Source organism: Cebus imitator, unplaced genomic scaffold, assembly GCF_001604975.1.
Source record: "Cebus imitator isolate Cc_AM_T3 unplaced genomic scaffold, Cebus_imitator-1.0 Scaffold447, whole genome shotgun sequence".
NCBI classification, from domain to species: domain Eukaryota; kingdom Metazoa; phylum Chordata; class Mammalia; order Primates; family Cebidae; genus Cebus; species Cebus imitator.
This window is the reverse complement of record NW_016107762.1, coordinates 1,179,057-1,202,113: the sequence shown is the minus strand read 5'-3', so window position 1 is coordinate 1,202,113 and position 23,057 is coordinate 1,179,057. Positions and strand designations below refer to the sequence as shown.

The window sequence follows — 23,057 nt, the reverse complement described above, 5'->3', positions numbered from 1 at the left end:
CAGTGGTATGAACTTGGCTCAGTGCAACTTTTGACTCTTGGGTTCAAGCAATTTTTGTGCCTCAGCCTCCTGAGTAGCTGGGATTACAGGAGCCTGCCACCACACCCGGCTAATTTTTGTATTTTTAATAGAGATGGGGTTTCACCATTTTGGCCAGGATGGTCTCAAACTCCTGAACTCAAGTGATCCACTGGCCTCAGCCTCCCAAAGTGCTGGGATTACAGGTTTGAGCCACTGCGCCTGGCTAGATTATTTCAAACATAAAACATTTTTCTTAATTATTCTTTGTGAAATTGTCTGATATATATACGAAAATCCTTTCCTAGATACTGAGACTTTTGCTTTCAGTTATCTTTCCAGTTTGAAATTCAAATAAATATGCCACTCATTTTTTAATTGTTTCAATGTATTTATTATTCAGCGAGGAATAATGTCTTGTGAAAGCTTTGCTCAGATATGAATTAGTTACTTATTCTTTCTATTTTTAATTATCAAAATAACACAAAATCATGATACAAAATTATAGAAAAACATATCAAGTACACACACCTTTAGACTTATCTCTGTACAAATAAATATTTAAAAGAAAAATTTAATCATTTGCTAGAAGTAAAAACCAAAATGATGTACCACTACATACCCTCAGAATGGATACAATGAAGACTGCCAATATCAAGTATTAGCATGAATGTGAAGGAACTAGAACTCTTCTACATTGCTGGAGGGAATGAAAATGTGTACAGCTACTTTTACAATTGCTTGGCAGTTTCTCCTAAAACTATACATATGCTTACACTGTAATTCAGCATTTTCACACTTAGGTGTATGCCTAAGAGAAATGAGTGCATATATCCACTAAAAAAATGTTACAATAATGTCCTTAGGATCTTTATTGATAATATACAAAATACAAACAAAAAAAATCACTTGCTAGTGTTCTATATCTGCTCACCTCACTTAACACTATGAACATTTTTGCATATTACTAATGTTAATCTATATCTTCCTTTTGACTCATTGACTTATTGGTCTAATACTTACAGTAATCTATTAAATGGATTACTGTAAGTATTAGACCAATTCTCAATTTGTACATGTTTTAGCAATCGCTTTACAATATGTGCCCTGAAAAAAATACAGAAATTTTTTCTGGACACCTGATAATTATAGTTGGGGGCAGGCACATAATTAACTTACAGTTGTATGATATCCTTACTAATAAACGTGCCTTATTTAATATCTGTTAGAAGCCAGGGTTCATTAAAATCACTCAATAATGGATATATATGTGTGTACTTTATTACAGTCACAAATAAGAAAACAGCTCAACCAAGGGGAAGGCACAATACGATCTCGGTCATTCATCTTCAAATAGATCTTTCTTGTCAAGGAATGCTCTGGCCCAGGAGCAAGGTGGAATGTTCCCTGATGCTGTGATCTGCAGCAGTCTTCAAACGAAAACTGACTAAGGATCTTCTTTTAAAAACAAATCAGAAGCAGATGTTGATTGGGACCCATATACCATGTTGCTGACTCACGGAAAACTGCTGCCCTTCCAAGCTGTTTGCCAACTCCTTGAGAATACTGAAGCAGTCACTATTCTGACAGAAAGTGCTTAATCCACCACTCTTAGGTCTGCTCACTCTTAGAACACACAATGTAAGAGGAAGGTTTTTTGTTTTCACTCATTGTGGTCCCAAGCCAATTGACACTAGTTGCCTAGAGTCCCACTCTGAGTCATGGTCAGTCTGTCTGAGACCCAGGTTGTGCTATTAACCAGGAAGGAAACAGGTACTTGGGGGCTTAGAAGACTTCTGCAGGCTTTATGTTGTGATAGCAAACATCAAATATTTTCAGGAAAGAGGTTTTTTTTTCCCTCTGTTATGCAAAAAACAAAACATTTCCAAAACTAAAATGGAAAATGCTTGTGGTATTTATTTTCTCTTTTTAAAATGTTCAGAAATTTAGTGGGTCCTTTGCTTCTAATAATGAAACTGTGAGAGCTAAATGTCCTATGGGTGATTAGGTAGTATAATAAAGGTAAATGAAATCACAATTTTTAAAACATTATTTTCACCCTTTTTGTGGTAAATGTTTTAAAGAGTGAGAAAACATAAATTAAAGAAGGGTGATAAAGTAGTAGATAACTTTTTGTTTAATAATAATTATTGTTATTACAGCAATAATAATAGAGCACTTGTAAGCACTAAGTTATCTTTATCCAACATTTCTCCAAATGGACTGAAAAAAACTTCACAAGGAAAATGTATTATAACAATTCCTTTCCCAGAATTAGTTGTATAGAGTTGGCCCAAGAGATGTAAGAAGAATCTTGCATTGTTCCCTAAGCATCCCGGGCCTTATTAAAGAGCAATTTTCATTTCCTGTTGGGGGAGTAACACTAAAGCTACATGAAATACGTAATAATATGTAATAATATGTTACAAGGCTTTTTCAAACTAGAATAGGGAGACAAATAGAAGAATGAGATACTAGTGTCCACAGCTCACTGGTAGACTCTAACCCCTTCTATTATCTTTTTTAATACTATTTTTGTTTAGAAAGAAGTTTGAAAGGGGATAAAAATGCTTGAAGAGCCGACAGTAAAAAGATGATGGTGCAAAACTGTGATATACACTGCTATTGCAGTCCAAAGGGATACCTTTCTAAAGAAGTTTCTTAAACATCTAAGACTCGGAAATTACATGAAATTTTTGAATATTTCAACAACATTTTTAATGTATTTTTAAATGTTTGCTATATGGGATAAAGCAAATGTCGAATTAAAATATATTGTGTCAGCTGGGCGTGGTGGCTGATGACTGTAATCCCAACACTATGGGACGCCAAGGTGGGTGGATCACGAGGTCAGGAGATCAAGATCATTCTGGCCAACAAGGTGAAACCCCGTCTGTACTAAAAATACAAAAATTAGCTGGGCATGGCGGCACATGCCTGTAATCCCAGCTACTCAGGAGGCGGAGGCAGCAGAATCGCTTCAACTTGGGAGGTAGAGGTTGCAGTGAGCTGAGATCATTCCACTAAACTCCAGCCTGGCGACAGAGCTAGACTCCATCTATAAAATAAGAAACAAAAAGTACTGTGTTGCTTGCAAAGTAAAAAGTTACTGGCCGGGTGCAGCGCCTCACACCTGTAATTCCAGCACTTTGGGAGGCCGAGGCAGGCAGATCGCTGAGGTCAGGAGTTCAAGGCCAGTCCGGCCAACATGGTAAAACCCCGTCTCTACTAAAAATACCAAAATTAGCTGGGCACGGTGGCAGATGCCTATAATCCCAGATACTCAGGAAGCTGAGGCAGGAGAATTGCTTGAACCCTGGAGGCGGAGGTTGCAGTGAACTAAGCTCGCGCCACTGCACTCCAGCCTGGGTGACAGAGACTCCATCTCAAAAAAAACCCCAAAAACCAGAAGTTACAAATGAATCCTCATGGATATGTATGGTTTTATGTTTGTTTTCTTAGAAACAAGCATGTTTCTTTGTGTGGGTAATACTGTGTTTTACTATGTTTACCTTGTATAAAACATAACCTGTTTATTTATATTCTTTGGTTCTGTTTATTAAAACAGATTTTGCTATGCCTGTACTATTTTGCTATTAAAATAAATTTTTAATATTTGTAAAAGAAATACACAACGGATTAATATCATAAATGGCAATGAAGAATTCACTTCAGTTAGACTATCAGCCACAAAGGATTGGAAGTCGAAGAAATAGCCCAAGCCCTCAAGGAGTTCTTAGTTGAATATGGAGAAAACAATAAACATATATATATGAGATGGTATGTAGCAGTAAATAAGATGATTACTGTAAGACAAGTACACAAAGCTATATGATGGAGCGCGTGCTTCAACAGGGATAAAACAATTTGTTGGAGGGTTTTGATATGAAAAGGGCGAGCTAACGTGTACCTGCTATGTAATTAGTACTAGGCTAGGTGTTTTGCCTGCCCTCAGCAGTCCTGCAAAGAAATGATTCTAACTGCTAAGTGGAGCCTGTGAGGATTCCTCAGCGATTTCTCCAAGTCCAAACAGAGGGAGGATGTTTTGTGCCAATGGCAGATCAGAGCAGGGGAATATGGGAGAAAAGAGAGTGGGGTATCTGCATTAGGCCCTGTCTATGGGGCCTAAGACACAGCCAAAAGTATTAGCAGTTATTCTCAGAATTCCCTCTGGGAAAATCCTGGCCCACAGGAGCATTTCTAGGGAAGGCTAATACAGATGGTCCCTGACTTATGATGGTTTGATTTAGGATTGTTCAACTTCACAATGGGTTTGAGTATTAAATGTATTTTCTCCTTATGATATCTTTGACTTAAAATGAGTTTATTGGGATGGAAACCCATTGTAAGTCAAGGAACATCTGTACTGTTTCTGGGGCAAACCTTCCCCCTGTGCCAGAATGCCTGGACATCAGAGCACCTGGTGAGGTAGGTTCCTTCTTTTCCCAACCACATGGTATACAAGAGAGTGGGTTCCTCTCTCCATACCTCTCATGAGTGCTTGGTATGAAGGTCAGGGCATTACACTGTGTCCCTGTTTCAGGCAAAAAGCAAGAGAACTACTATATGTAGAAGATCAATTCTACTTCTCTCCCTCTCCATTACTTTAGATCCACTGCAGCAAATTCATGTTTCTACCAAACTCTTCCTAGCCAAGTAGACTACATAGCAGGGTGCCAGGCTGAGTCTACGGTCTGCTATGAATTCAGGCTGTCTGGCCATGATTTCAAGCAGAGTTTCTTAAACCATCTGTGGCAAAGGATCTGATTTTCTTCCTTTCATTTTTGTAAATTTATAATCTATCACAGATGGGGATTTTGCAAACTTCAGTAAATTCTTAGAAAAATCAAGTAAAAAAATACAAATATTACAATCCCAGTTTTTAAGCACTTAAAACTGGCATTTCTTTACTTATCTTGCTACCAAACAGTGTGCACAACAGACCAGTCTGTGGACCACATTGTGAGTAGCACAGGTCTCCTGACTGGCAGGTAAAAGGAAATAAGAGCCTTCTTGAGAAAGAAGTCACCTGAACAGGGAAACGGTTGAGGCGCACCTGTTTTGTTGATGGAATATGGGCATCACTATAGGGGAAAGGTGATTCAAGCACATTCATAACTGTTACTCTGCCCCTCCTCAGCAAAATCTAAAGGAGCTTTCACCAGAGTCTCTAGTGCACAATGAGGTTGCAAGTTGTGTCACATTTACAGCTGTGAAAAAAGATGGCACCCTTGGCCTTAAGCAAGGGTTGTACAACCTTGTAGACAATAGCAGCCACAACCTGACTTAGCAGTAGCAACAATGGCCAGGCTTGAGGGGGAAAAAAAAACCACCACAGCACTCCAGCCTAAGTGACAGAGCAAGACTATCCCGCCCCCTCTCCCCCCCACCAAAAAAAGCATACGGGTGCGAGTAGGCGTGGACTGTGAAGGTTAGGTTATGTGTCAACTTGCCTAGGACACATTGCCTAGTTATTAAAACATGAATCCAGGTACTGCTGTCGATGTATTCTGGAGATGTACTTAACATTTATAATCCCTTAAATTTAAGTAAAAGAGAGAATCCTCCACAATGTGGGTGAGACTCATCCAATCAACCAAAGGCTTTAAGAGAAAATCTAAGATTTCCAAGAGGAAAAACTTTTGCTCCCAAACTGCAGCCTCAGCTCCTACCTGAAACTTTCTAATCTTCTGGCCTGTCCCACAGATTTTAGACTTGCTAGTCCCACAATCACATAAGCCATTTCCTTGAAATAAACACACATATATCCAACCGGTTCTGCTCCTTTGGAGAGCCCTGATAGAGACAACTTTCTTCCCCAAATAGCCCATTTTATTGTTTGCTGAAATATTTTATTTCTAATTTTATTATTTTTGAACAGTTAAAAACTCAAAAGCACAATGAAGTTTACAATGAAAATACTCACTCCTGGGATCCTTATCTCTCAGGTATCTAGTTCCACCCCTTGGAGACTACCAATGTGATCAGGTTTTTCCATGTATGTCTTCAGAGACAGTCTACCATATACAAACAAATATGAATGCACACATATTTTTTCTTCTTATACATAAATTATAGCATGCCACACAGTTTCACACCATGCTTTTCTCAATAAACATTATTTTGCCTTAGAGATCTTTTCATCTCAGTACCTAAAGCACTTCATTCCTTTTCCAATGGGCAAATGAAATGTTTCACCAATCCTCTATAATTTATTACCTCAAGTGAGACCTTGAGAGTGAAAGGAGCACTATTAATAATTATACCAAGAACAGCAGGTATAAACTGGTAGTGTTCAAAAAGCCAGAGCACACGGTTATCATGTGCTGCTAGAGCATATGATGATATTTAGGTTGTTTCCAATTCTTTGATAGTACCAAGTTGCAAAGAATATACTTGTAAAAACATCCTTTTCCACATCTATGTGCTGTGTTTGGTCGAATAAATTTCTAGAAGTGGACTTACAGGGCAAAAGGTTATGTATGTGAATTTAAAAGTTTTATAGAGACTGCCGATTGCTGTATATAAAGAGTATAACAAGTTACACTTCCGTTAGCAGGGCACAGAAAATGCCTGCCCTAATTATTGGATAAGCCTTTTCCCATTAACTTACGATGCCATCTTTTTAACAGTGTTTTAAGCCCTTACATGTTATGTACTGAAGTCTCTTTCTGGGTGAGTACATACTACAGATATCTAGTTCTGTATTTAGTTCTGTACTACCTTTCAAAACTAGTTAATTTAGTTTTATATTACCCTTTCAAAAATTTTCTTAGTGATTTTTACCTATTTTTCCAGATAACTATGGGACAGTTTATCTATTATACCCCTTATAAATTTTAACAGTGGCAGTATTCAACATGTAAAGGTTAAGTAGCTGCATTTATTATCATTTCTTTTTCTAGGATTTTTAGATATACAATTATTACCTGCAAATAGAAATTTGGCCACCTCATTCCTAAGACATTGTTTCATGCACCATTGTACTGGCAAAAATTTCCTGAACACTATTAAATAATAATCCAGATAATGGGAATTCTGGATTTTAATGGGTACATCTAATATTTCATAATTAACTAGTCATGTGTTGCTTAACAATGTGGATACATTTTGAGACATGTGTTTTTAGGTGATTTCATTATGTGAACATCAGACTCTACTGAAGGAACCCCGGATGGTAAAGCCTACTACTACATACCTAGGCTATATGGTAGAGCCTGCTGTTCTGTCCACCCTTGTTATGTGGTCCATCATTGACTGAAACATCATTATATAGTACACAGCTGTATTTATAGCTCTTTGAGGAAAAGCATTATATCTCTTGCCTCTGTATTATCTGCAAAGGCTATTTTCTTGCCCATTTTAGGTGCCCCTAGTCTGTGGTTCTACACCATCCTATGTTATAGCTTTATCACAGCACTTTCTATACCTGCTTTCTTTACTGAACTGTAAGTTCTTTAAAGGAAGGTATCACAAGTTAATCTTATATTTACACTGGAAGGAGGGAGGAAGGATGGAAGGGAAAAAAAGCAGCACATGGCCAGGTGTGGTGGCTCACACCTGTAATCCTAGCATTCTGGGAGGCCAAAGCAGGCGCACGAATCACTTGAGTTCAGGTGTTCAAGACCAGCCTGGCCAACATGGTGAAACCCTGTCTCTACTAAAAATACAAAAAGTTGCCAAGCCCGATGGTGTATGTGTGATACTTCAGCTACATGGGAGAATGAGGCATGAGAATAGCCTGAATCCAGGAGGCAGAGGTTGCAATGAGCCAAGATCATGCCACCACTGCACTCCTGCCTGGGCAACACAGCAAGACTCTGTCTCTAAACAAACAAACAAACAAAGCAGCACAGTGCCTGGCTAATTGCCTCACAGCACAATTCTAGGGATAACAATCACACATATTCTATGTGAAAGGCAATCCCAGAGCAAAGAAATATGATGTGATGTGAATAGTGCTGCATAGCTAAAATTGTGCAGTGTGATGGCTCTGCTGACTGGCATGCAGCTGCTCAATGCATATGTTCTGAACTATTCCAGAGAAAAATTGACTGCCAAAGAACCTATGAAGAAATTAACACCTCTGAATGATAGACTGTATTCCTGAACATAAATGGCATATTCTAGCACTGTAGTACCTCTTTCATGGAGATTAAATTAGGCTCATGCCTGAGGTTTTTTGGTTTCTTTTCTTTTTTGAGATGGAATCTCACTCTTTTGTCCAGGCTGGAGTGCAGTGGGGCAATCTCAGCTCATTGCAACCTGAGGTTTCTTTTCTACTTGACAGTTTATACTACAGTAAAACAATCTCCAAACTAATACCTATAAAAAACATTATTTATTCACGTGGCTGAAAGAGTAAATTATGTTTAGACTTTTGGAAAAAGTCTGAACAAAAAAAGGACCTATATACTGCTCAAACTGTATTTTTAAAAATACTATTTTATTTATACTCACATATGAAAAAAATGGCTATACTATCATGTTTACATACATGCTAACATTGGAAACAGAATTCAAAAACGAATTGTATTTAAATTTTATAAGAACACACAAACATTAAAACACTGATTGGTTACAGAAAGCAGTTTGAGGAAAAACCATTAGCTATAATTTTCATTTTCATTAAAGAGCAGCACCCTCTGAGAATAATCAGACCAATTAGTAATATTCATCTATACTGTAAAATAATATATACAAAGGAAAGTTAGTGATTGTACTGATTTTATTACTTTTACTAAGCCATTTTATGTTCCTTACACTCAATGCAAAGAAATAAAACATAATTTGAAGAAAAATATGTCCTTAATATTATTCACAATAAAAAGTTGGCTTCATTCTGCAAGCCTGGGCATATTATACAATAGGGAGCACGTAACGGCTGAAGTGGATTGATGTACCAGTTTGATTCTGATCCACTGAATAGAATCTCATCCATATTTGGTGACCCGGCTAACTCCATGGGAGCTGTGATAGACTGAATCATTTCTGTGGTATCCCCAGATCTCACTAAATAAGAAAAGACCCTACACCAGAAAATATAGCAATCGATCTGTCTATAAATTACATCTATATGCTAGCTCTTTAGTATAAGTTGGAAAAAGGGGCCCTTTCTTGAGCACATGGAAACAAGTATTATTGTAGTCTAAAGACTGCTGGATTGATACTGTGTTGTTATAATAAAGATAAGGTGCACATTGCAACCACTGTCAGATTAAGAAACTTCCACAACTTGTCTCAATTCTTCAAATAATGGAGCAAGTTCTTTTTCTAGGCTGACAATTAGTCCTAAAATAAAGAGATTAAGAAAATTACATACTAGAAAAATGTTCCTTAAAGTCTGAAACTTAAATTTCCTCTTGCCCAAAAAATATAGTTACCAGAAGTAAGTCATTTATTTCCCAGAACTAAAACAAAATATGGATTAAATATCCCTTATCCGAAACGCCTGGTACCAGAAGTGTTTTGAATTTTGGAATATTTGTATAATACCCACTAGTTCAGCATCCCCAACTCAAACATCTCAAATCTGAAATGCTCCAGTGAGCATTTTATTTGAATGCCATATTGGTGCTCAGAAAGTTTCAGATTTTAGAATGTTTCAGAATCCAGATTTTTGGATTAGGGGATGTTCAACCTGTACTATAACCCTAAATAATGTAATCAAAAATTCCACATTCATTAACAAGTTTATTTTCAGCATCTAATATTAAAGTAAATGAATGAAAAATGCTTATATATTAGGAAATACAGAATAAATTATATCCACTACAATTTGTTGGAGTTTTGAAAGGAAAATCTTAATTCGTACCTTACTGCTTCAAAAATCTGCATTTACTCAGAAAGAATATATATATTTTTTATTATATAAGGCATACTTTTGTCTCTGAGCAAATTTTAACAGATTATATCAAAAGATAGGTAAATAGGCTGCTTCCATATTGAAAAAAGGAAATCAGAAATGTATTTTTATAAATTCAATAAAGCTAAGACATTAACAAATATTTCAAATAAAAAACAGTTTAAAAATAAATGGTAGAATACAAAACACACTGGAGTTCAATGATGAACCTGGGAGATAAACATCTAGAAATCAGCATATCTAGCTTCTCTTTAGTTTACTAGAGTCAAGGCCTATGTACCTCAGACAGAGCCTATTTTATGTTCAAACAAATAAAGATCTTTCTCTGTCTTACAGAATATAAAAAGCCTCTGGACTCTCAAGGAAAGGGTCCAAATACTAAAATATTGTTCTGAACATTATCATAATATATAAGAACTGGTGACTTTGTAAGTGATGACTGGTGATTTATCAAAATTGAGGTAAAGTATACTTAAAATATTAACACCATTACTATCCTATATAATTCAGAAAGCATTTTTACATACAGTAATTTACAGACTCCTAAAATGTTTTGAAATGAAAGATATAATAAATCATCAAATCTAAACTTCTCATTCTAAAAATGAGGTATCTAAGAGCAAGCTTCAGTGACATAGCTAGAAGAACTTGCTAAGCTTAGGAGGAAAACAAACAAAAATACATGACAATTCTCAACAGGAATCCAATCTAAAGGAGACAGACCTTTTAAAAAAAAAATGCTTCTTTATCCAAAATGAAGTAAAAAAAATTACAACCAAGTGAATAGTCATTATTTTGCACACAAATACAATGGAATTTTACTATTCTCTATAAAGAGTACAGCTTCCTAACATTTGTTCTCAAATTCTTCAGTTCTCAAGAAGAATGAGACTATGTTCATCCTGTTCATGCTCTTTAAATTCTCAATCACATTCATTTTGCCCATTAGGTAAAAGTTTAAAAATTCTAATTTAATAGATTGGTCTATAACTTATCCTTGATCATTTTAATGTGTTTTGTTGGTTATCTTCACCTTCTTTGTTTTCTTAAACTGCTGTAATGGGAGCAAGACGTAGCACTCAAGATAACATTTAATTTTCCTTTCTGTCTCACAAAAAAAATCACTTACCCACACACTGTCTCATTTGAACTAGAAAATAACACTGTAAGATGGAGAAAGCATGTATTATCTCCATTATACAGATACGGAAACCAGGATTCAGAGAAATCACTTTTCTCAAGACACAGAAAAAAGATAGTGAAACAGGGCCACAAGTTCAAGGTTTTTGATCTAAATCTATGATTCCTCTTAAATTAAGGTATGGTAATTAAATTAATTTGTTAAATTAAAAATTAAAAGTGATATTGAAGGTAATTATACACACCTGTATTGGCACTGCTGCTGGCTATGAAACTCACCACCAAAGGTAAACGATTAAATTGAACCACCTAAAAAGTAAATAAAAGCCGAATAATATGCTTCATCATGAAAAGGTAGTATAGCTCAATTAAAATGTCTTAATCTTTCAAAAACTTTAAAATGGTCAATGTTTTAGCCCAACATCGTGGTATTACATTATGAAATATAAAGGAGCTTCATATTTCAATGAATATTTCCATAAAACAGAATTAGTGATAATCTCTTAGAGACATTAATACCATTTAACCTGGAAAGTTTTTCAGGTGAACCATGGCTTCATTTTATCTCTAAAGCCCAGCAGAATGTCAATTACATCATAAGGACTTATGTAGTTGTTAATTAAATGGATAAATGCAGTATTTCTCAGTCACTCAAGAAGTTTTATCTTCATGATATTTTCTAGCTCCTGGGTATTACTGTAATTTAAATTAAACTTAAAGTAACTTTAAATCAACTAACTTAAAAAAAAAAACAACAACTTAGTTTCAACCTAATCCTTATTGATGAAATTAAAGGTCAGATGGTTTATCTTTTTTCTAATACACATTAAAACACATAACTTTGTAAAAGATGGGCCTGGTGCAGTGGCTCATGTCTGTAATCCCAGCACTTTGGGTGAGGTGGGTGGCTCACTTGAGGCCAGGAGTTCCAGATGAGCCTGGAGAACATGGTGAAACCCTATCTCTACTAAAACTATAAAAATTAGCCAGGCCTAGTGGCACATGCCTGTAATCCCGGCTACCTGAGGGGCTGAGGCATGAAAATCACTTGAACCTGGGAGGTGGGGGTTGCAGTGGGCTGAGACGGTATCACTGTACTACTCCAGCATGGGCAACAGAGCCAGACTCTGTCTTAAAGGGGGAAGAAAAAGAGTAATTTAACATCAACTGATTAGGAAACACTGCTCTAAAGCACAAGGAATTAATTTAGTCTTAAGAAAATGTAGCTGGAGATCAAGAGGTAAGCAAAAACTAACTTCTTTCCCACAAATAGTAACCTCATTTATTATATATATATATTTCAAACAAATGAAAGAATTAGCAGCAAGAGCAAATTTAATAAATGTTCATGGAAAGTTTTTTTAAATCTGTTACTACAACAAAAAAAAGTGTGTCATCTGAGAAAACACAGTTGTCTAGCTAAGGGCACCATCTACTGGAGGTAACAGTGATCTGGTATATACTCTTTTTAGGATGACATGTACCGTATTAAATGACTTAATTACTTTCCCAAAGTAATTATTTTCTGGTACAAAATGTGAAGAAAATCACTACAGTTTAACACAATCAATTTGAAGGCTAAAATTTTACAATTTCATTCTCTTCAAAACTAAAATTGAGAACTATAACACAAGCTATTTTATATACAAAAGGCACAAAAATGACAACCGAAATCAGCAAATCATTTGATAATATGAACTTACCTGGTAGGTGTTATAGTAACAGATGATACTTTTATTTTTTGAAAGTCCAAGTTTGCTCCCTTGGTCTGTTGCAAGGGCAAAAGTGGATAAGAAACCAGGTCGCAAAGCATGCTCTGGAGCATTATCATTGGCCACTAGAAAAATAAGTGATTTAAATAAAAATTACACAGAGGATATAGTAGAGAGTTTTACAGCGCTTTTTTTTTTTTTTTTTACATAAACTTCTTAAAAACTGAGCACAAAGGTTATGTTTCACAATATTCAAAATCATATCACTAATTGTGTCTCATCACTAATCAGAAAAAATTGCTCAATCAAAAAGTTCATTTATCACAAGAGAAGAAATGCTGACTCCCAATTTTAAAAAAAAATTTTAAAAGAAAACTAAATGTTTATATTTTCTTGACATCTACCTTAAAACATAGATTAATCAAGTACATTTAACTGGTTATCTCAGGACTAGGCTAGAATAAACTAACGAAAAAAATTACAAAACTTCTGCTCTTGTAAAACGCATAGCAGCAGTCTCTCTCATAGATATTAACAATCTGCAGCTGCTACCTGTTTCATGTTTCTCTCACTCATTAAAAGGTCTGCATGGAGTTTGTTGTATTAATGAGTGCAGGACTCAATCAAGGCCTTAACACAGAGATCTTCATGAAGAACAATAGAGCTGGAAAATCTGAGATTATTTTGTTCAAATCCCTCATCACAGAATTAAGAGAAGGCAAGTAATCTGTCCACAGTCATTCAACTTTTATAGTAAGTTCAAAAGCACACATCATCACACATCAGGAGATGATGGGTTCTATTACTGTTTTGTTACTGACTCATGTCCAACTTTGGACTTCAATGTACTCTTTGCACTTTACCACTTTCACTTACAAAATGAAGGAACTAAATTAGTTGACTTCTATGCCTCCTTTCATTTCTGAAGTCTAAAATTATCTGATATAAATGACAACTCCAGGTGGAAAATAAATTGTAAACAAAATATACAGAACATTATCCAATCTTTAATTTTTGATAAAGCCATTAGTGTCCCAATACAACTAGGAACATCCATTCTCATCATACCATAAAATAGAAATAGTAAAAAATGTCTGAATCCATACTGACTCTCTGTGACATCATGTTTACTTATTATCCAAATACATGGGTATTATCCTAAAACAACTAGCAATTTGATAAAATGTGTGCATATGTATACATATATATATATGTAAGAGTGTGTGTATATCTAGCTGCATACATGCTCACTCTCATCACTTAGATTTACTAATGGTTTACGTTACAATGCAAATTTTTTTTTTTTTTTGAGATGGGAGACTTGCTCTGTCACCAGGCTGCAGTGCAGTGGTGCAATCCTGGCTCACTGCAACCTCCACCTCCTGGGTTCATGCAATTCTTCTGCCTCAGCCTCCCGAGTAGCTAGGACCACAGACACGTGCCACCACGACTGGCTAATTTTTTTGTATTTTTAGTAGAGACGAGATTTCACCATATGGTCTCGACCTCTTGACCTCGTGATCCGCCTGCCTCAGCGTCCCAAAGTGCTGGGATTAAAGGCGTGAGCCACCGCGCCCAGCCTATGATGTAATGTTTTCAATGGGAAACGGGTCTGTGATGAATCCATGCTTAAACTCTAGATGTTAACACGATACATGTGAGATATAATATACTGTAGATTCAAATTCAGCCTTCGACATATAAAAGCAAACACTTCCCCCAAAACTAAGACCATTTCCTAAATTTACTAAAATGATTTTTACATGTTTGCCTTCTATACTACTCAGATGTAAATATATACATTTTTAGTCAAAAGCAAAGATGACATTTGCATTTAAATGCTCAGTTTTACCTTTAATAACGGGTACTCCATCTCTATCTGACACAACAATAGCATGGAGCCCTTCAACACTAGAAAAAGAAAAAAGTTAGAATATAAAATATTTCATTTTCTCAAACTATGAACCTCAAAGACATAATGATAATTCTCATGTATTTTCTGACAAACCACAGGACCTCATTTATTGATATCCTATGTTTGCCAAAATTCTCCTACAAATGGAATCAATGTGTATTATGGAAATGTTTATAATCTTTACAAATTCATGCAGTTTATTAATAAGAATCTAAGACATAGATAACTCTCCATTAAAACTGCTATGAATGATCATTCCATGGTTTACAAAAGGATGAAAGATTATTAGCAGTGGTTATAGTGACAAAAAGCCTTTTTCCTTTTTCATTCATGTAAATATCAAGTGACCAGTATTTGTGGCACTTAATACTTTGATACTATGAAAAACAGAAATAGGCACAATCACGGCCTTCAGATGGTTTCCAGTCTAAAAAGTGAGTGTGTCATCAATTAAATGATCTCAAAATAGCCATTGTAAAACTAAAACTGGTGGCAAGTGTTGTTAAAAAGTTCACAGGGGTATGAGAACCTAGAAAAGAGGAGGGAAGGCTTTCCTGGAGGCAGTAAGATCTCAGCTGAGATGTTACGGTGCTAAGTGAAAAGAAGTGGAAAAACCATTCCAGTCTGAAGAAACAGGGCAAAAAGAATGAAGGCCATGCAGAAATCCTTTCAGTCATGCTTACGTAAGAAGCAGTAAGTAGAATGGTCAAGCTATAGCTCTAAAGTTAGAAATACCTGGGTTCCAGTCTAGGCTCTGCTCCTTATTGTTTGTGCTACCTTGGGCTAGTTATGAAACCTTTCTAAGTCTCAGATTAACAATATGAAAATGGGAATTGTACTTACCTGGATATTGTGAAATTTAATAACATAAGGCATGTAAAGAGTGGGGGGCACATAATTCAAAATATCATTTATTAACTAACACCAATGGTGTCAATTGTGCACACTGACACTGACATAATTTATCACTAAAGTTTAAGTATTAAATTATCAGTGAGAATCCCTGGGAAATTAGCAATTAAGAAATACATACAGTAGAGCACAAAAGTACAGTGTTAAAAAATATAAGGTGACACTCCTCAACTTTCAACAATTACATGAAACCCTTTCATTATAACACAAAACTTATAGTTCAGTAACTATCTTATGGTATCTATAATCTGCAACTCAGAGATATGTTCAATGTCCCTACAGCAACCTGGAATTATCTATTTTTGTGTCAATTTTAATGTATTAACTAAGGAGTAAGAAATATTCATATTAACCTAATATTGAAATATTCACATTAAATTTTTAAAAATCCTATTGTCAAAAACTTTTAAGTCAGAGAAGTGTTATTAAATGTGAGTGCAAATGTTACAAAATCATTTGTCTTCCTTACATTAAAAATCAGAATGAAATAATTTTATAAATGACTTTTATACTATTTTTACTTCTCCTATTGGCATGATTTCCTATTCATTCAATCCTAAACTTATTTATGGATTAAAATATATCTATAACATTAATACATAAAATAGGCCAGGTACTGTGGCTCATGCCTGTAATCCCAGCACTTTGGGACGTCAAGGCAAGCAGATCACCTGAGGTCAGGAGTTTGAGACCAGCCTGGCCAACATGGTGAAACCCTGTCTTTACTAAAACTACAAAAATTAGCTAGGCATGTGGTGCTTGTCTGTAATCCCAGCTACTCGGGAGGCTAAGGTAGGAGAATTGCTTGAACCTGGGAAGTGGAGATTGCAGTGAACCAAGATTGTGCCACTGCACTCCAGCCTGGGTGACAGAGCGAGATTCTGTCTCAAAAAAAAAAAAAAAAAAGATTAATACATAAAACAAATAGTCTTCTAAGTTAAAAACCAGACTATATAAAACATATCCCACAGATATTTGTACATATGCAAATTATTTTGTGCAGTTACCAAAGCAACATCATTTGAAATAGTAAAGTATTACAAACCCAACCATCCATTAAGAAGGACAAGATAAGTTATGATATATACATACAAAGGAATACTCTGCAGCCATAAGAGGAAGTCTCTATGTCCCGGGAGAGGTTAATCTCAAAGTTGCATTCTTAAGTCAAAAAATACAGTTTAGAACAGTATATAAAAGAAGCAATAAATTATGTTCCAAAATATGCAGGCACATGTGTATGTTGTGTGTATAAATATGTGTATATACATGTCTGCTCATAGGTACCTAAAATCTGTCTGTAGGTAAAGGTGGGTACCTCTGCGGGGGGAACTCCATGTGGCTGGAGAAGAGGGATGGGCAGCTTCTCATCTGTGTTCCTCAGTACTCTTGAACCTGAACTTTATGAATGTACTACCTACCCTCAAAATAAACAAGTTAAAAAACAGGTAGAAGAGTACCACAAAAATGTTTTCAAAACTTAGTGCCACCACAGGTAGCTTCTTTCTTTAAATTTCCATGGAAATTACTCTAAACACAACTAATGTACCAAAAGAGAAGGTAGAAATAAAAGGACTTTATTTTTGATGGATTTCATGGAGAAAAGAATTCAAGAAACTAGAAAAATTACTTACACTCTTAACTATATACTTTGAGAAATCAGGTCACAAATATAAAAGCTGTTTTCAATTCTACATACAGTACACAAAGAGTAATATGAATAGATTTTACTAATAATTAAAAATAACTGTGGCTCATGAAGAGATACTATACTTTTAGAAGAAATGAATTTTATGGAATATTCTGAAGAAATCTAAACCTTAAGCTTACTAAAACCACCATTTTTTCTAACAACAAATGTTGCATTACTAATCAAAGACATCGTATTTAGTTTTATACACGATTATGAAATATTTGGTTATTTTAAAACATACAAAGTGAGATTATTAATGCCTGAGACTGCTCTGGGTCACAACCAGATTTTAAAATGCAAATCCAAGAAGGAAATTTTGCAGAGAATTCAAAAAATGCACAAAAACACACATTCCATTAGTGTCTGTAGCTGGCTGACTTGGTTACTGAGAGGCACTGAGGTACAACAGTTGCATGGATCCACAGCTCTGAAGCCAAGATGCCTGCATCCAAACCCATACATCTAGCAACAAATCAAAGAGTATATTCTACTATTCTTTACGAACGTTCAAAACATTATTATTTCTTCATTATTATTGATATTGGATGTAGTAAGCATACTTTCAAGAAATGATTATTATGAGTCGAACTTGCCTTTCTTCATTATAAAAAAAAAAGACAGAGACAGTATCAATACCTTTCCTGCCATTATGAAAGATTTTCATAAAGCTTTTAACGAATATCCTTTAACTGAATTTATCTCTTGGATAAGCACAACCACCGGATATTTTCCCTTTTGTTAAAAGATAAAAGACATCGGAATTCAGAGAAAAACAAGCATTTACTTTCCAACTATTTTTGATCAACATTAGAACTACTCAGTAATATAATAAACACTTTTTCTATTATTCTCTAATTCCTTTATATAGACAGCTTCACCATACCCAGTGTCACACACTATTATGATTTTCAGAGTACACCTAATAGTTAAAATGAGATCCCCACTGTCTGAAATATTTTTGTTACTTGTAATCACAGACCATGTAATTAGAGTCAATTATTGCTTTATTTATTAGATCTCTAGGTGAATAATGAGTATCTTTCTCGTGGCTTTACAACTTAAGAATATTCAATGCAATTTTGCTGTTTCTTCAGTAAGAGATGCTAACACTCAAAAGAAGACTGTAAACCACTAAGACTTCTAAGTGAATTAACTATGCACTATTAACTATTTCATCATACCACCAGTGTAGTGAGGCATCTCTCCAATTTGAGCACCTTTCAATTATGGTAAGGTAACTACAGAAAAATACAGAATGCTCTCATTTTGCACAGTTCCAATATGCACATTTTAGTTACTATAGTTGAGTTAACGCCACCCCCTGCAGAAGAGCACAGGTCAAATTTTAGTTAGCATGGCATAATACCTGAATAACTGCATAAAGTATAAACTTTTTCTAACTCTTTAGTCCACAATCACTGCATAGAAAATTATGTAATTAACAGATGCACAGTGTGATTAGTAACCAGCCACATCATTTCTTTCAAAGTCTGTTGATGTCTGGTCACTGTGCATCTGTCATGCAGTTCATGTAGAGATAGCAAAGCATGTAGTTTTGTACTTCCTTGTCTCCTGAAGATAAAGTATGTGACATTTAAAAAAAGAGATAATCAAAAGAGGGAACTGGTCAACAAAGATGAAATACAGCAAAGAAATGAAAAGTAATAATGCTGGAAGTGAATTTCAAATAGAAAGTATAGAAAGTAAACAGTTATAGAAGAAATAGATGACCAAGGGGATGCTGACACAATCGCTATTAGACTCTAGATACACCACCAGAGAACTCAGTGAAGGCAAACTTACTGACATAAATGAGCAAAGTGGTTGTGATGAAAATTTTCCAGAAGACATGATGCTGGCAAAAAATATTCACATTAAAGGAAATCTCAGAGATACTTCACAACATGGAAAATACAAAGGCAGAATACTTCACAAAATAACATACGGCATACAGAATTTATTCAGTAACAAATTAAAAATTTCTTACCTTGGTAACTTTTTATACAAAAATCGCTTTAGGTCCTGTAAGAAAATATTAAAAAATCAAAGTTATAATAATATGCCTTCCACTGTTTTCTAGATCCTGTCCTATCCAAATTTCAGGGACCTTATCATTCATAACAGTTTTTGCTTGTATTTTATCTTTCTCTGTCTGATTTTGATGTTTACTAATCATGCAACTTGGAGTAAGTTAACTAACCTTTTTTCTCTAAGCCTATTTCATTATTTGTTGAATAGGGCTAATATAGAATCTACATCATAACAGTGTTGTTAAAAGTTCATTGAGAAGATGCATATATCAGCATACCTAGAAATGGGAAACACAAATACATTTTAGCCATAAAATTACATCATGATTTCATACTAGTATTTTACATCCTGCTGCTATTGTATTCACTTGAGAAGACATTATAAACATCTTTTCATGTTCAAACCAGACTTTCCATCATCATATTAACGGTCTTGGGGAAGCTGATATGACTTCCGTAAGACTGTTGCCTTACATGACTATTACATCATAAAAATAGGCCTTTGGGCCAGGCTTGGTAACTGACGCCTGTAATCCCAGCACTTTGGGAGGCCGAGGTGAGTAGATCACCTGAGGTCAGGAGTTTGAGACCAGCCTGGCCAATATGATGAAATCTGGTCTCTACTAAAAATACAAAAATTAGCCGGGTGTGGTGGTACATGCCTGTAATCCCAGCTACTCGGGAGGCTGAGGCAGGAGAATGGCTTGAACCCAGGAGGCAGAGGTTACAGTGAGCCGAGAATGTGCCACTGCACTCCAGCTTGGGGGACTGAGACTCCATCTCAAAAAAAAAGAAAAGAAAAGAAAAGAAAAGAAAAGAAAAGAAAATCCTGAAAGAGAATATTAAAAAGCACATTGTAATAATATGCCTTCCACTGTTTTCTAGATCCTGTCCTATTCAAATTTGGCCAGCCTGGCCAATATGATGAAATACATGAAAAAAAGCCTTCCATTGTTTCATTATTTGTTGAATAGGTGAATTCAACAAATAATGAAACAGTGTAAGGCATATTATTATAATGTGATTTTTAAAAAATATTCTGCTTAAGTACCTAAAATAAATTCTGTATAACTATGTGAGACAGTCTTTTGGGGGGGGGGGCGGAAGGGGACGGCGTTTTGCTCTTGTTGCCCAGCCTGGAGTGCAATGGCACAGTCTCGGCTCACTGCAACCTCCACCTCCTGGGTTCAAGCGATTCTCCAGCCTCAGCCTCCTGAGTAACTGAGATTATAGGTGCTCACCACCACGCCCAGCTAATTTTTTGTATTTTTAGTAGAGATGGGGTTTTACCATGTTGGCCAGGCTGGTCTCGAACTCCTGACCTCAGGGGATCTGCCTGCCTCAGCCCTGAAAGTGCTGGGATTACAGGTGTAAGCCACCGCGCCTGACCTAGTCTTATAGAATATAAGATAAATGGCAATGTGTGTCAAGTGTTTAACACAAAACACATTTAAGACTAAAGAAATAGAAGACTATTTTATTTTTCTAAGCTCGGGCTCACTGCAGCTTCCAACTTCTGGGCTCAAGCAATCCTCCCACTTCACCTCCGGCACAGCTGGGACTACAGGGGCATCAATGAGCCTGGCTAATTTTAAAATTTCTTTTTGTAGAGTGGGGTCTTGCTATGTTGCCCAGGCTAGTCTTGAACTTGCAGCCTCAAGCAATCCTTCCACCTTGGCTTGGCCTCCCAAAGTGCTGAGATTACACACTAAGCCATAGCACTGGCCAAAAAACTATTTTATATTGTCTTGTTACACTCTCATCCCAGGAATTTCATTGGCAATTTAGGTATCAATTTTGACCTCACATGGATTAATCAGATATCCGTTGTTTTGAGCCTCCAACACTTAATATTCTCCAAACCCAAATGATCATTTTATTTCATGTTATGACTATCAGCTTACTTTAGCTTTCATCCTACACACACACACACACACACACACACACCGAGAGAGAGAGAGAGAGAGAGAGAGAGAGAGAGACAGAGAGAGAGAGAGTGAGAAAACTCACCATGTTTCTAAAGAGGCATGGGTTAGAAATCACATCCTAAATTGCTACAATAAACCTAATGAGATATTGTTACCACTTACTGGAAAAAAAGGATTCTGGGTACATGTCCTACAGACCACATACTGATGAGGCAGGCAGCAAACCATTCAGAATTTTAAACGGTAAATATACAGAGCCTCTCTTATGTCCCAACTGGACTGGGGAGTAGAGAGAATATAATGTTCTCAGTCTCAAGCACCTTCACCCCCATTCGAGGCAGAAACTCAGGATCCTGCAAATTCATTCATGTTAGTCTCCTACTTCAGTTACCAGAGAAAAACTGGGGTGGGTGGGGATGGGAGGATCAAAACCAATTTCTACTTGGGAAGTTCTATCTCTCCCCGCTCAGTATTCCACTTCAAATTCCCCACCCTCCCCTTCCTCTTATGTGGGGGTGTCACTCACATCCGCCATGATGAACCCCCTTCTCTCGCAGGATCAATCTCCACGCCTGGAAGAGAAACTCCCGGTGACTCTTCCCTCTTGGCTTCCTCGTCCTCCCTAGCCCCAACTTAATGACAGAGATTAGCCCTGGACAGAACCAGGCAAAACTCCGGCTTGGCCCAGCGAGCTCAGTGGGAGTCGGAGTGCCCCAACTCCGCCACGGGTACTCAGCTGGCACGCCTTACCTCACCCCACCCCATCCCTGCTCCTTCACCCGAAAGAGCTAGGCCCAAAGAAAAGAAGAGAGGGTCGGTCCTCCCCTTCTGCTAGAATCACCACCCGCGCCACCTCCGGGACTAGACCTCAAAACCGGGCAAAGTAGCACCAGTTACCTGGGGTTTCTACGCTGCCTGGTTCTCTCCGCTGTCACTTCAGGGACAGCTTTAAAGACCGGTTCCTCCTCAAGCCACTGTCACATGATTCGTGACCTCTTCTGTGCCCCAGGAAGCAGTAGCTACGCCGCAGTCGCCTCGTAATACGGGATTTCCGGAGGGGCCGGGCGGAAGCTGCTAGCATGCGGCTGCCCGACTGGCCTCGCCCCTCCCCCGCCCACCGCGGACCGTGTCTTGAGCCTGCGCCTGTGTCACGGGCCAAAGGACGTCAGCTGTAGGGTAGGGAATTTGTACGAGATCGCTGGACTCTAAGGACTCCCAGAAAATGCAAGCAAGGCTCTGTTACAAGGCATTCTTGCGGAGAGGGTGTATAAATGTCATTAGTTTTTCAGGGTCTGTTATCTTAAAACCTTTTCTTGTAGATGAAATTTGATGGGATGGTGTGATGAGCTGAGCAGCAAGCTCCCTTTTACATCAGAATTTTTAAAAATTAGTAAGGTGTTATGTAGCACTTTGGGAGTCCAAGGCAGGACGATCCTTTGAGCCCAGGAGTTCTAAACCAGCCTGGAAGGGAGGACCCCGGCTAAAAAAAAAGAATTGGCCGAACGTAGTGTGCGGCCAGGAGGTACTCGGGAGGCTGAGGCAAACAGATCACTTAAGCCCAGGGTTTGAAGCTGCACTGAGTGGTGATAGCCCCACTGAACACCAGCCTGAGTGACAGAGCGAGACCCTCAAAAGAAAAGCTTCTTTAGAAATCACATCCTCTTTCAGCTACCACCGTTTTTCCGCTACCACCGTTTTTCCACTGCTCCCTTTCAGAGCCAAATTTTCAGAAAATTTTAGCCTGGTTTTTAATTGCTGCCTCCATATGTCCCAAATCCAAACAGTTACGTTGATTCTACCTCCTGAGTATCTTTGAAAACTATTCACCTAACTATATACCTACC

The 23,057-nt window shown here is 36.9% G+C and overlaps 2 protein-coding genes across 2 annotated transcripts in view; one reads left to right on the top strand and one right to left on the bottom strand.

The window, feature by feature from the left end:
* The window catches only part of DAPP1 (dual adaptor of phosphotyrosine and 3-phosphoinositides 1), a 53,856-nt gene extending 51,067 nt beyond the window's left edge, over positions 1 to 2,789 (top strand). The window contains exon 9 of the mRNA XM_017511365.2: positions 1,307 to 2,789. Coding sequence (XP_017366854.1) covers positions 1,307 to 1,375 — 69 coding nt within the window. The 3' untranslated portion in view covers positions 1,376 to 2,789. The remainder of the gene's footprint in view (positions 1 to 1,306) is intronic.
* Positions 2,790 to 8,445: 5,656 nt separating this feature from the next.
* On the bottom strand, positions 8,446 to 22,327 carry LAMTOR3 (late endosomal/lysosomal adaptor, MAPK and MTOR activator 3). Its single transcript, XM_017511363.1, has 7 exons — positions 22,111 to 22,327; positions 21,740 to 21,785; positions 19,243 to 19,277; positions 14,588 to 14,646; positions 12,727 to 12,860; positions 11,269 to 11,332; positions 8,446 to 9,309 (listed from the first exon to the last, which is right to left on the bottom strand). The coding sequence occupies exons 2-7, from the start codon at positions 21,746 to 21,748 to the stop codon at positions 9,236 to 9,238; spliced, it is 375 nt and encodes a 124-aa protein (XP_017366852.1). The 5' UTR covers positions 21,749 to 21,785; positions 22,111 to 22,327; the 3' UTR covers positions 8,446 to 9,235.
* Between the last annotated feature and the right edge of the window lie 730 nt (positions 22,328 to 23,057).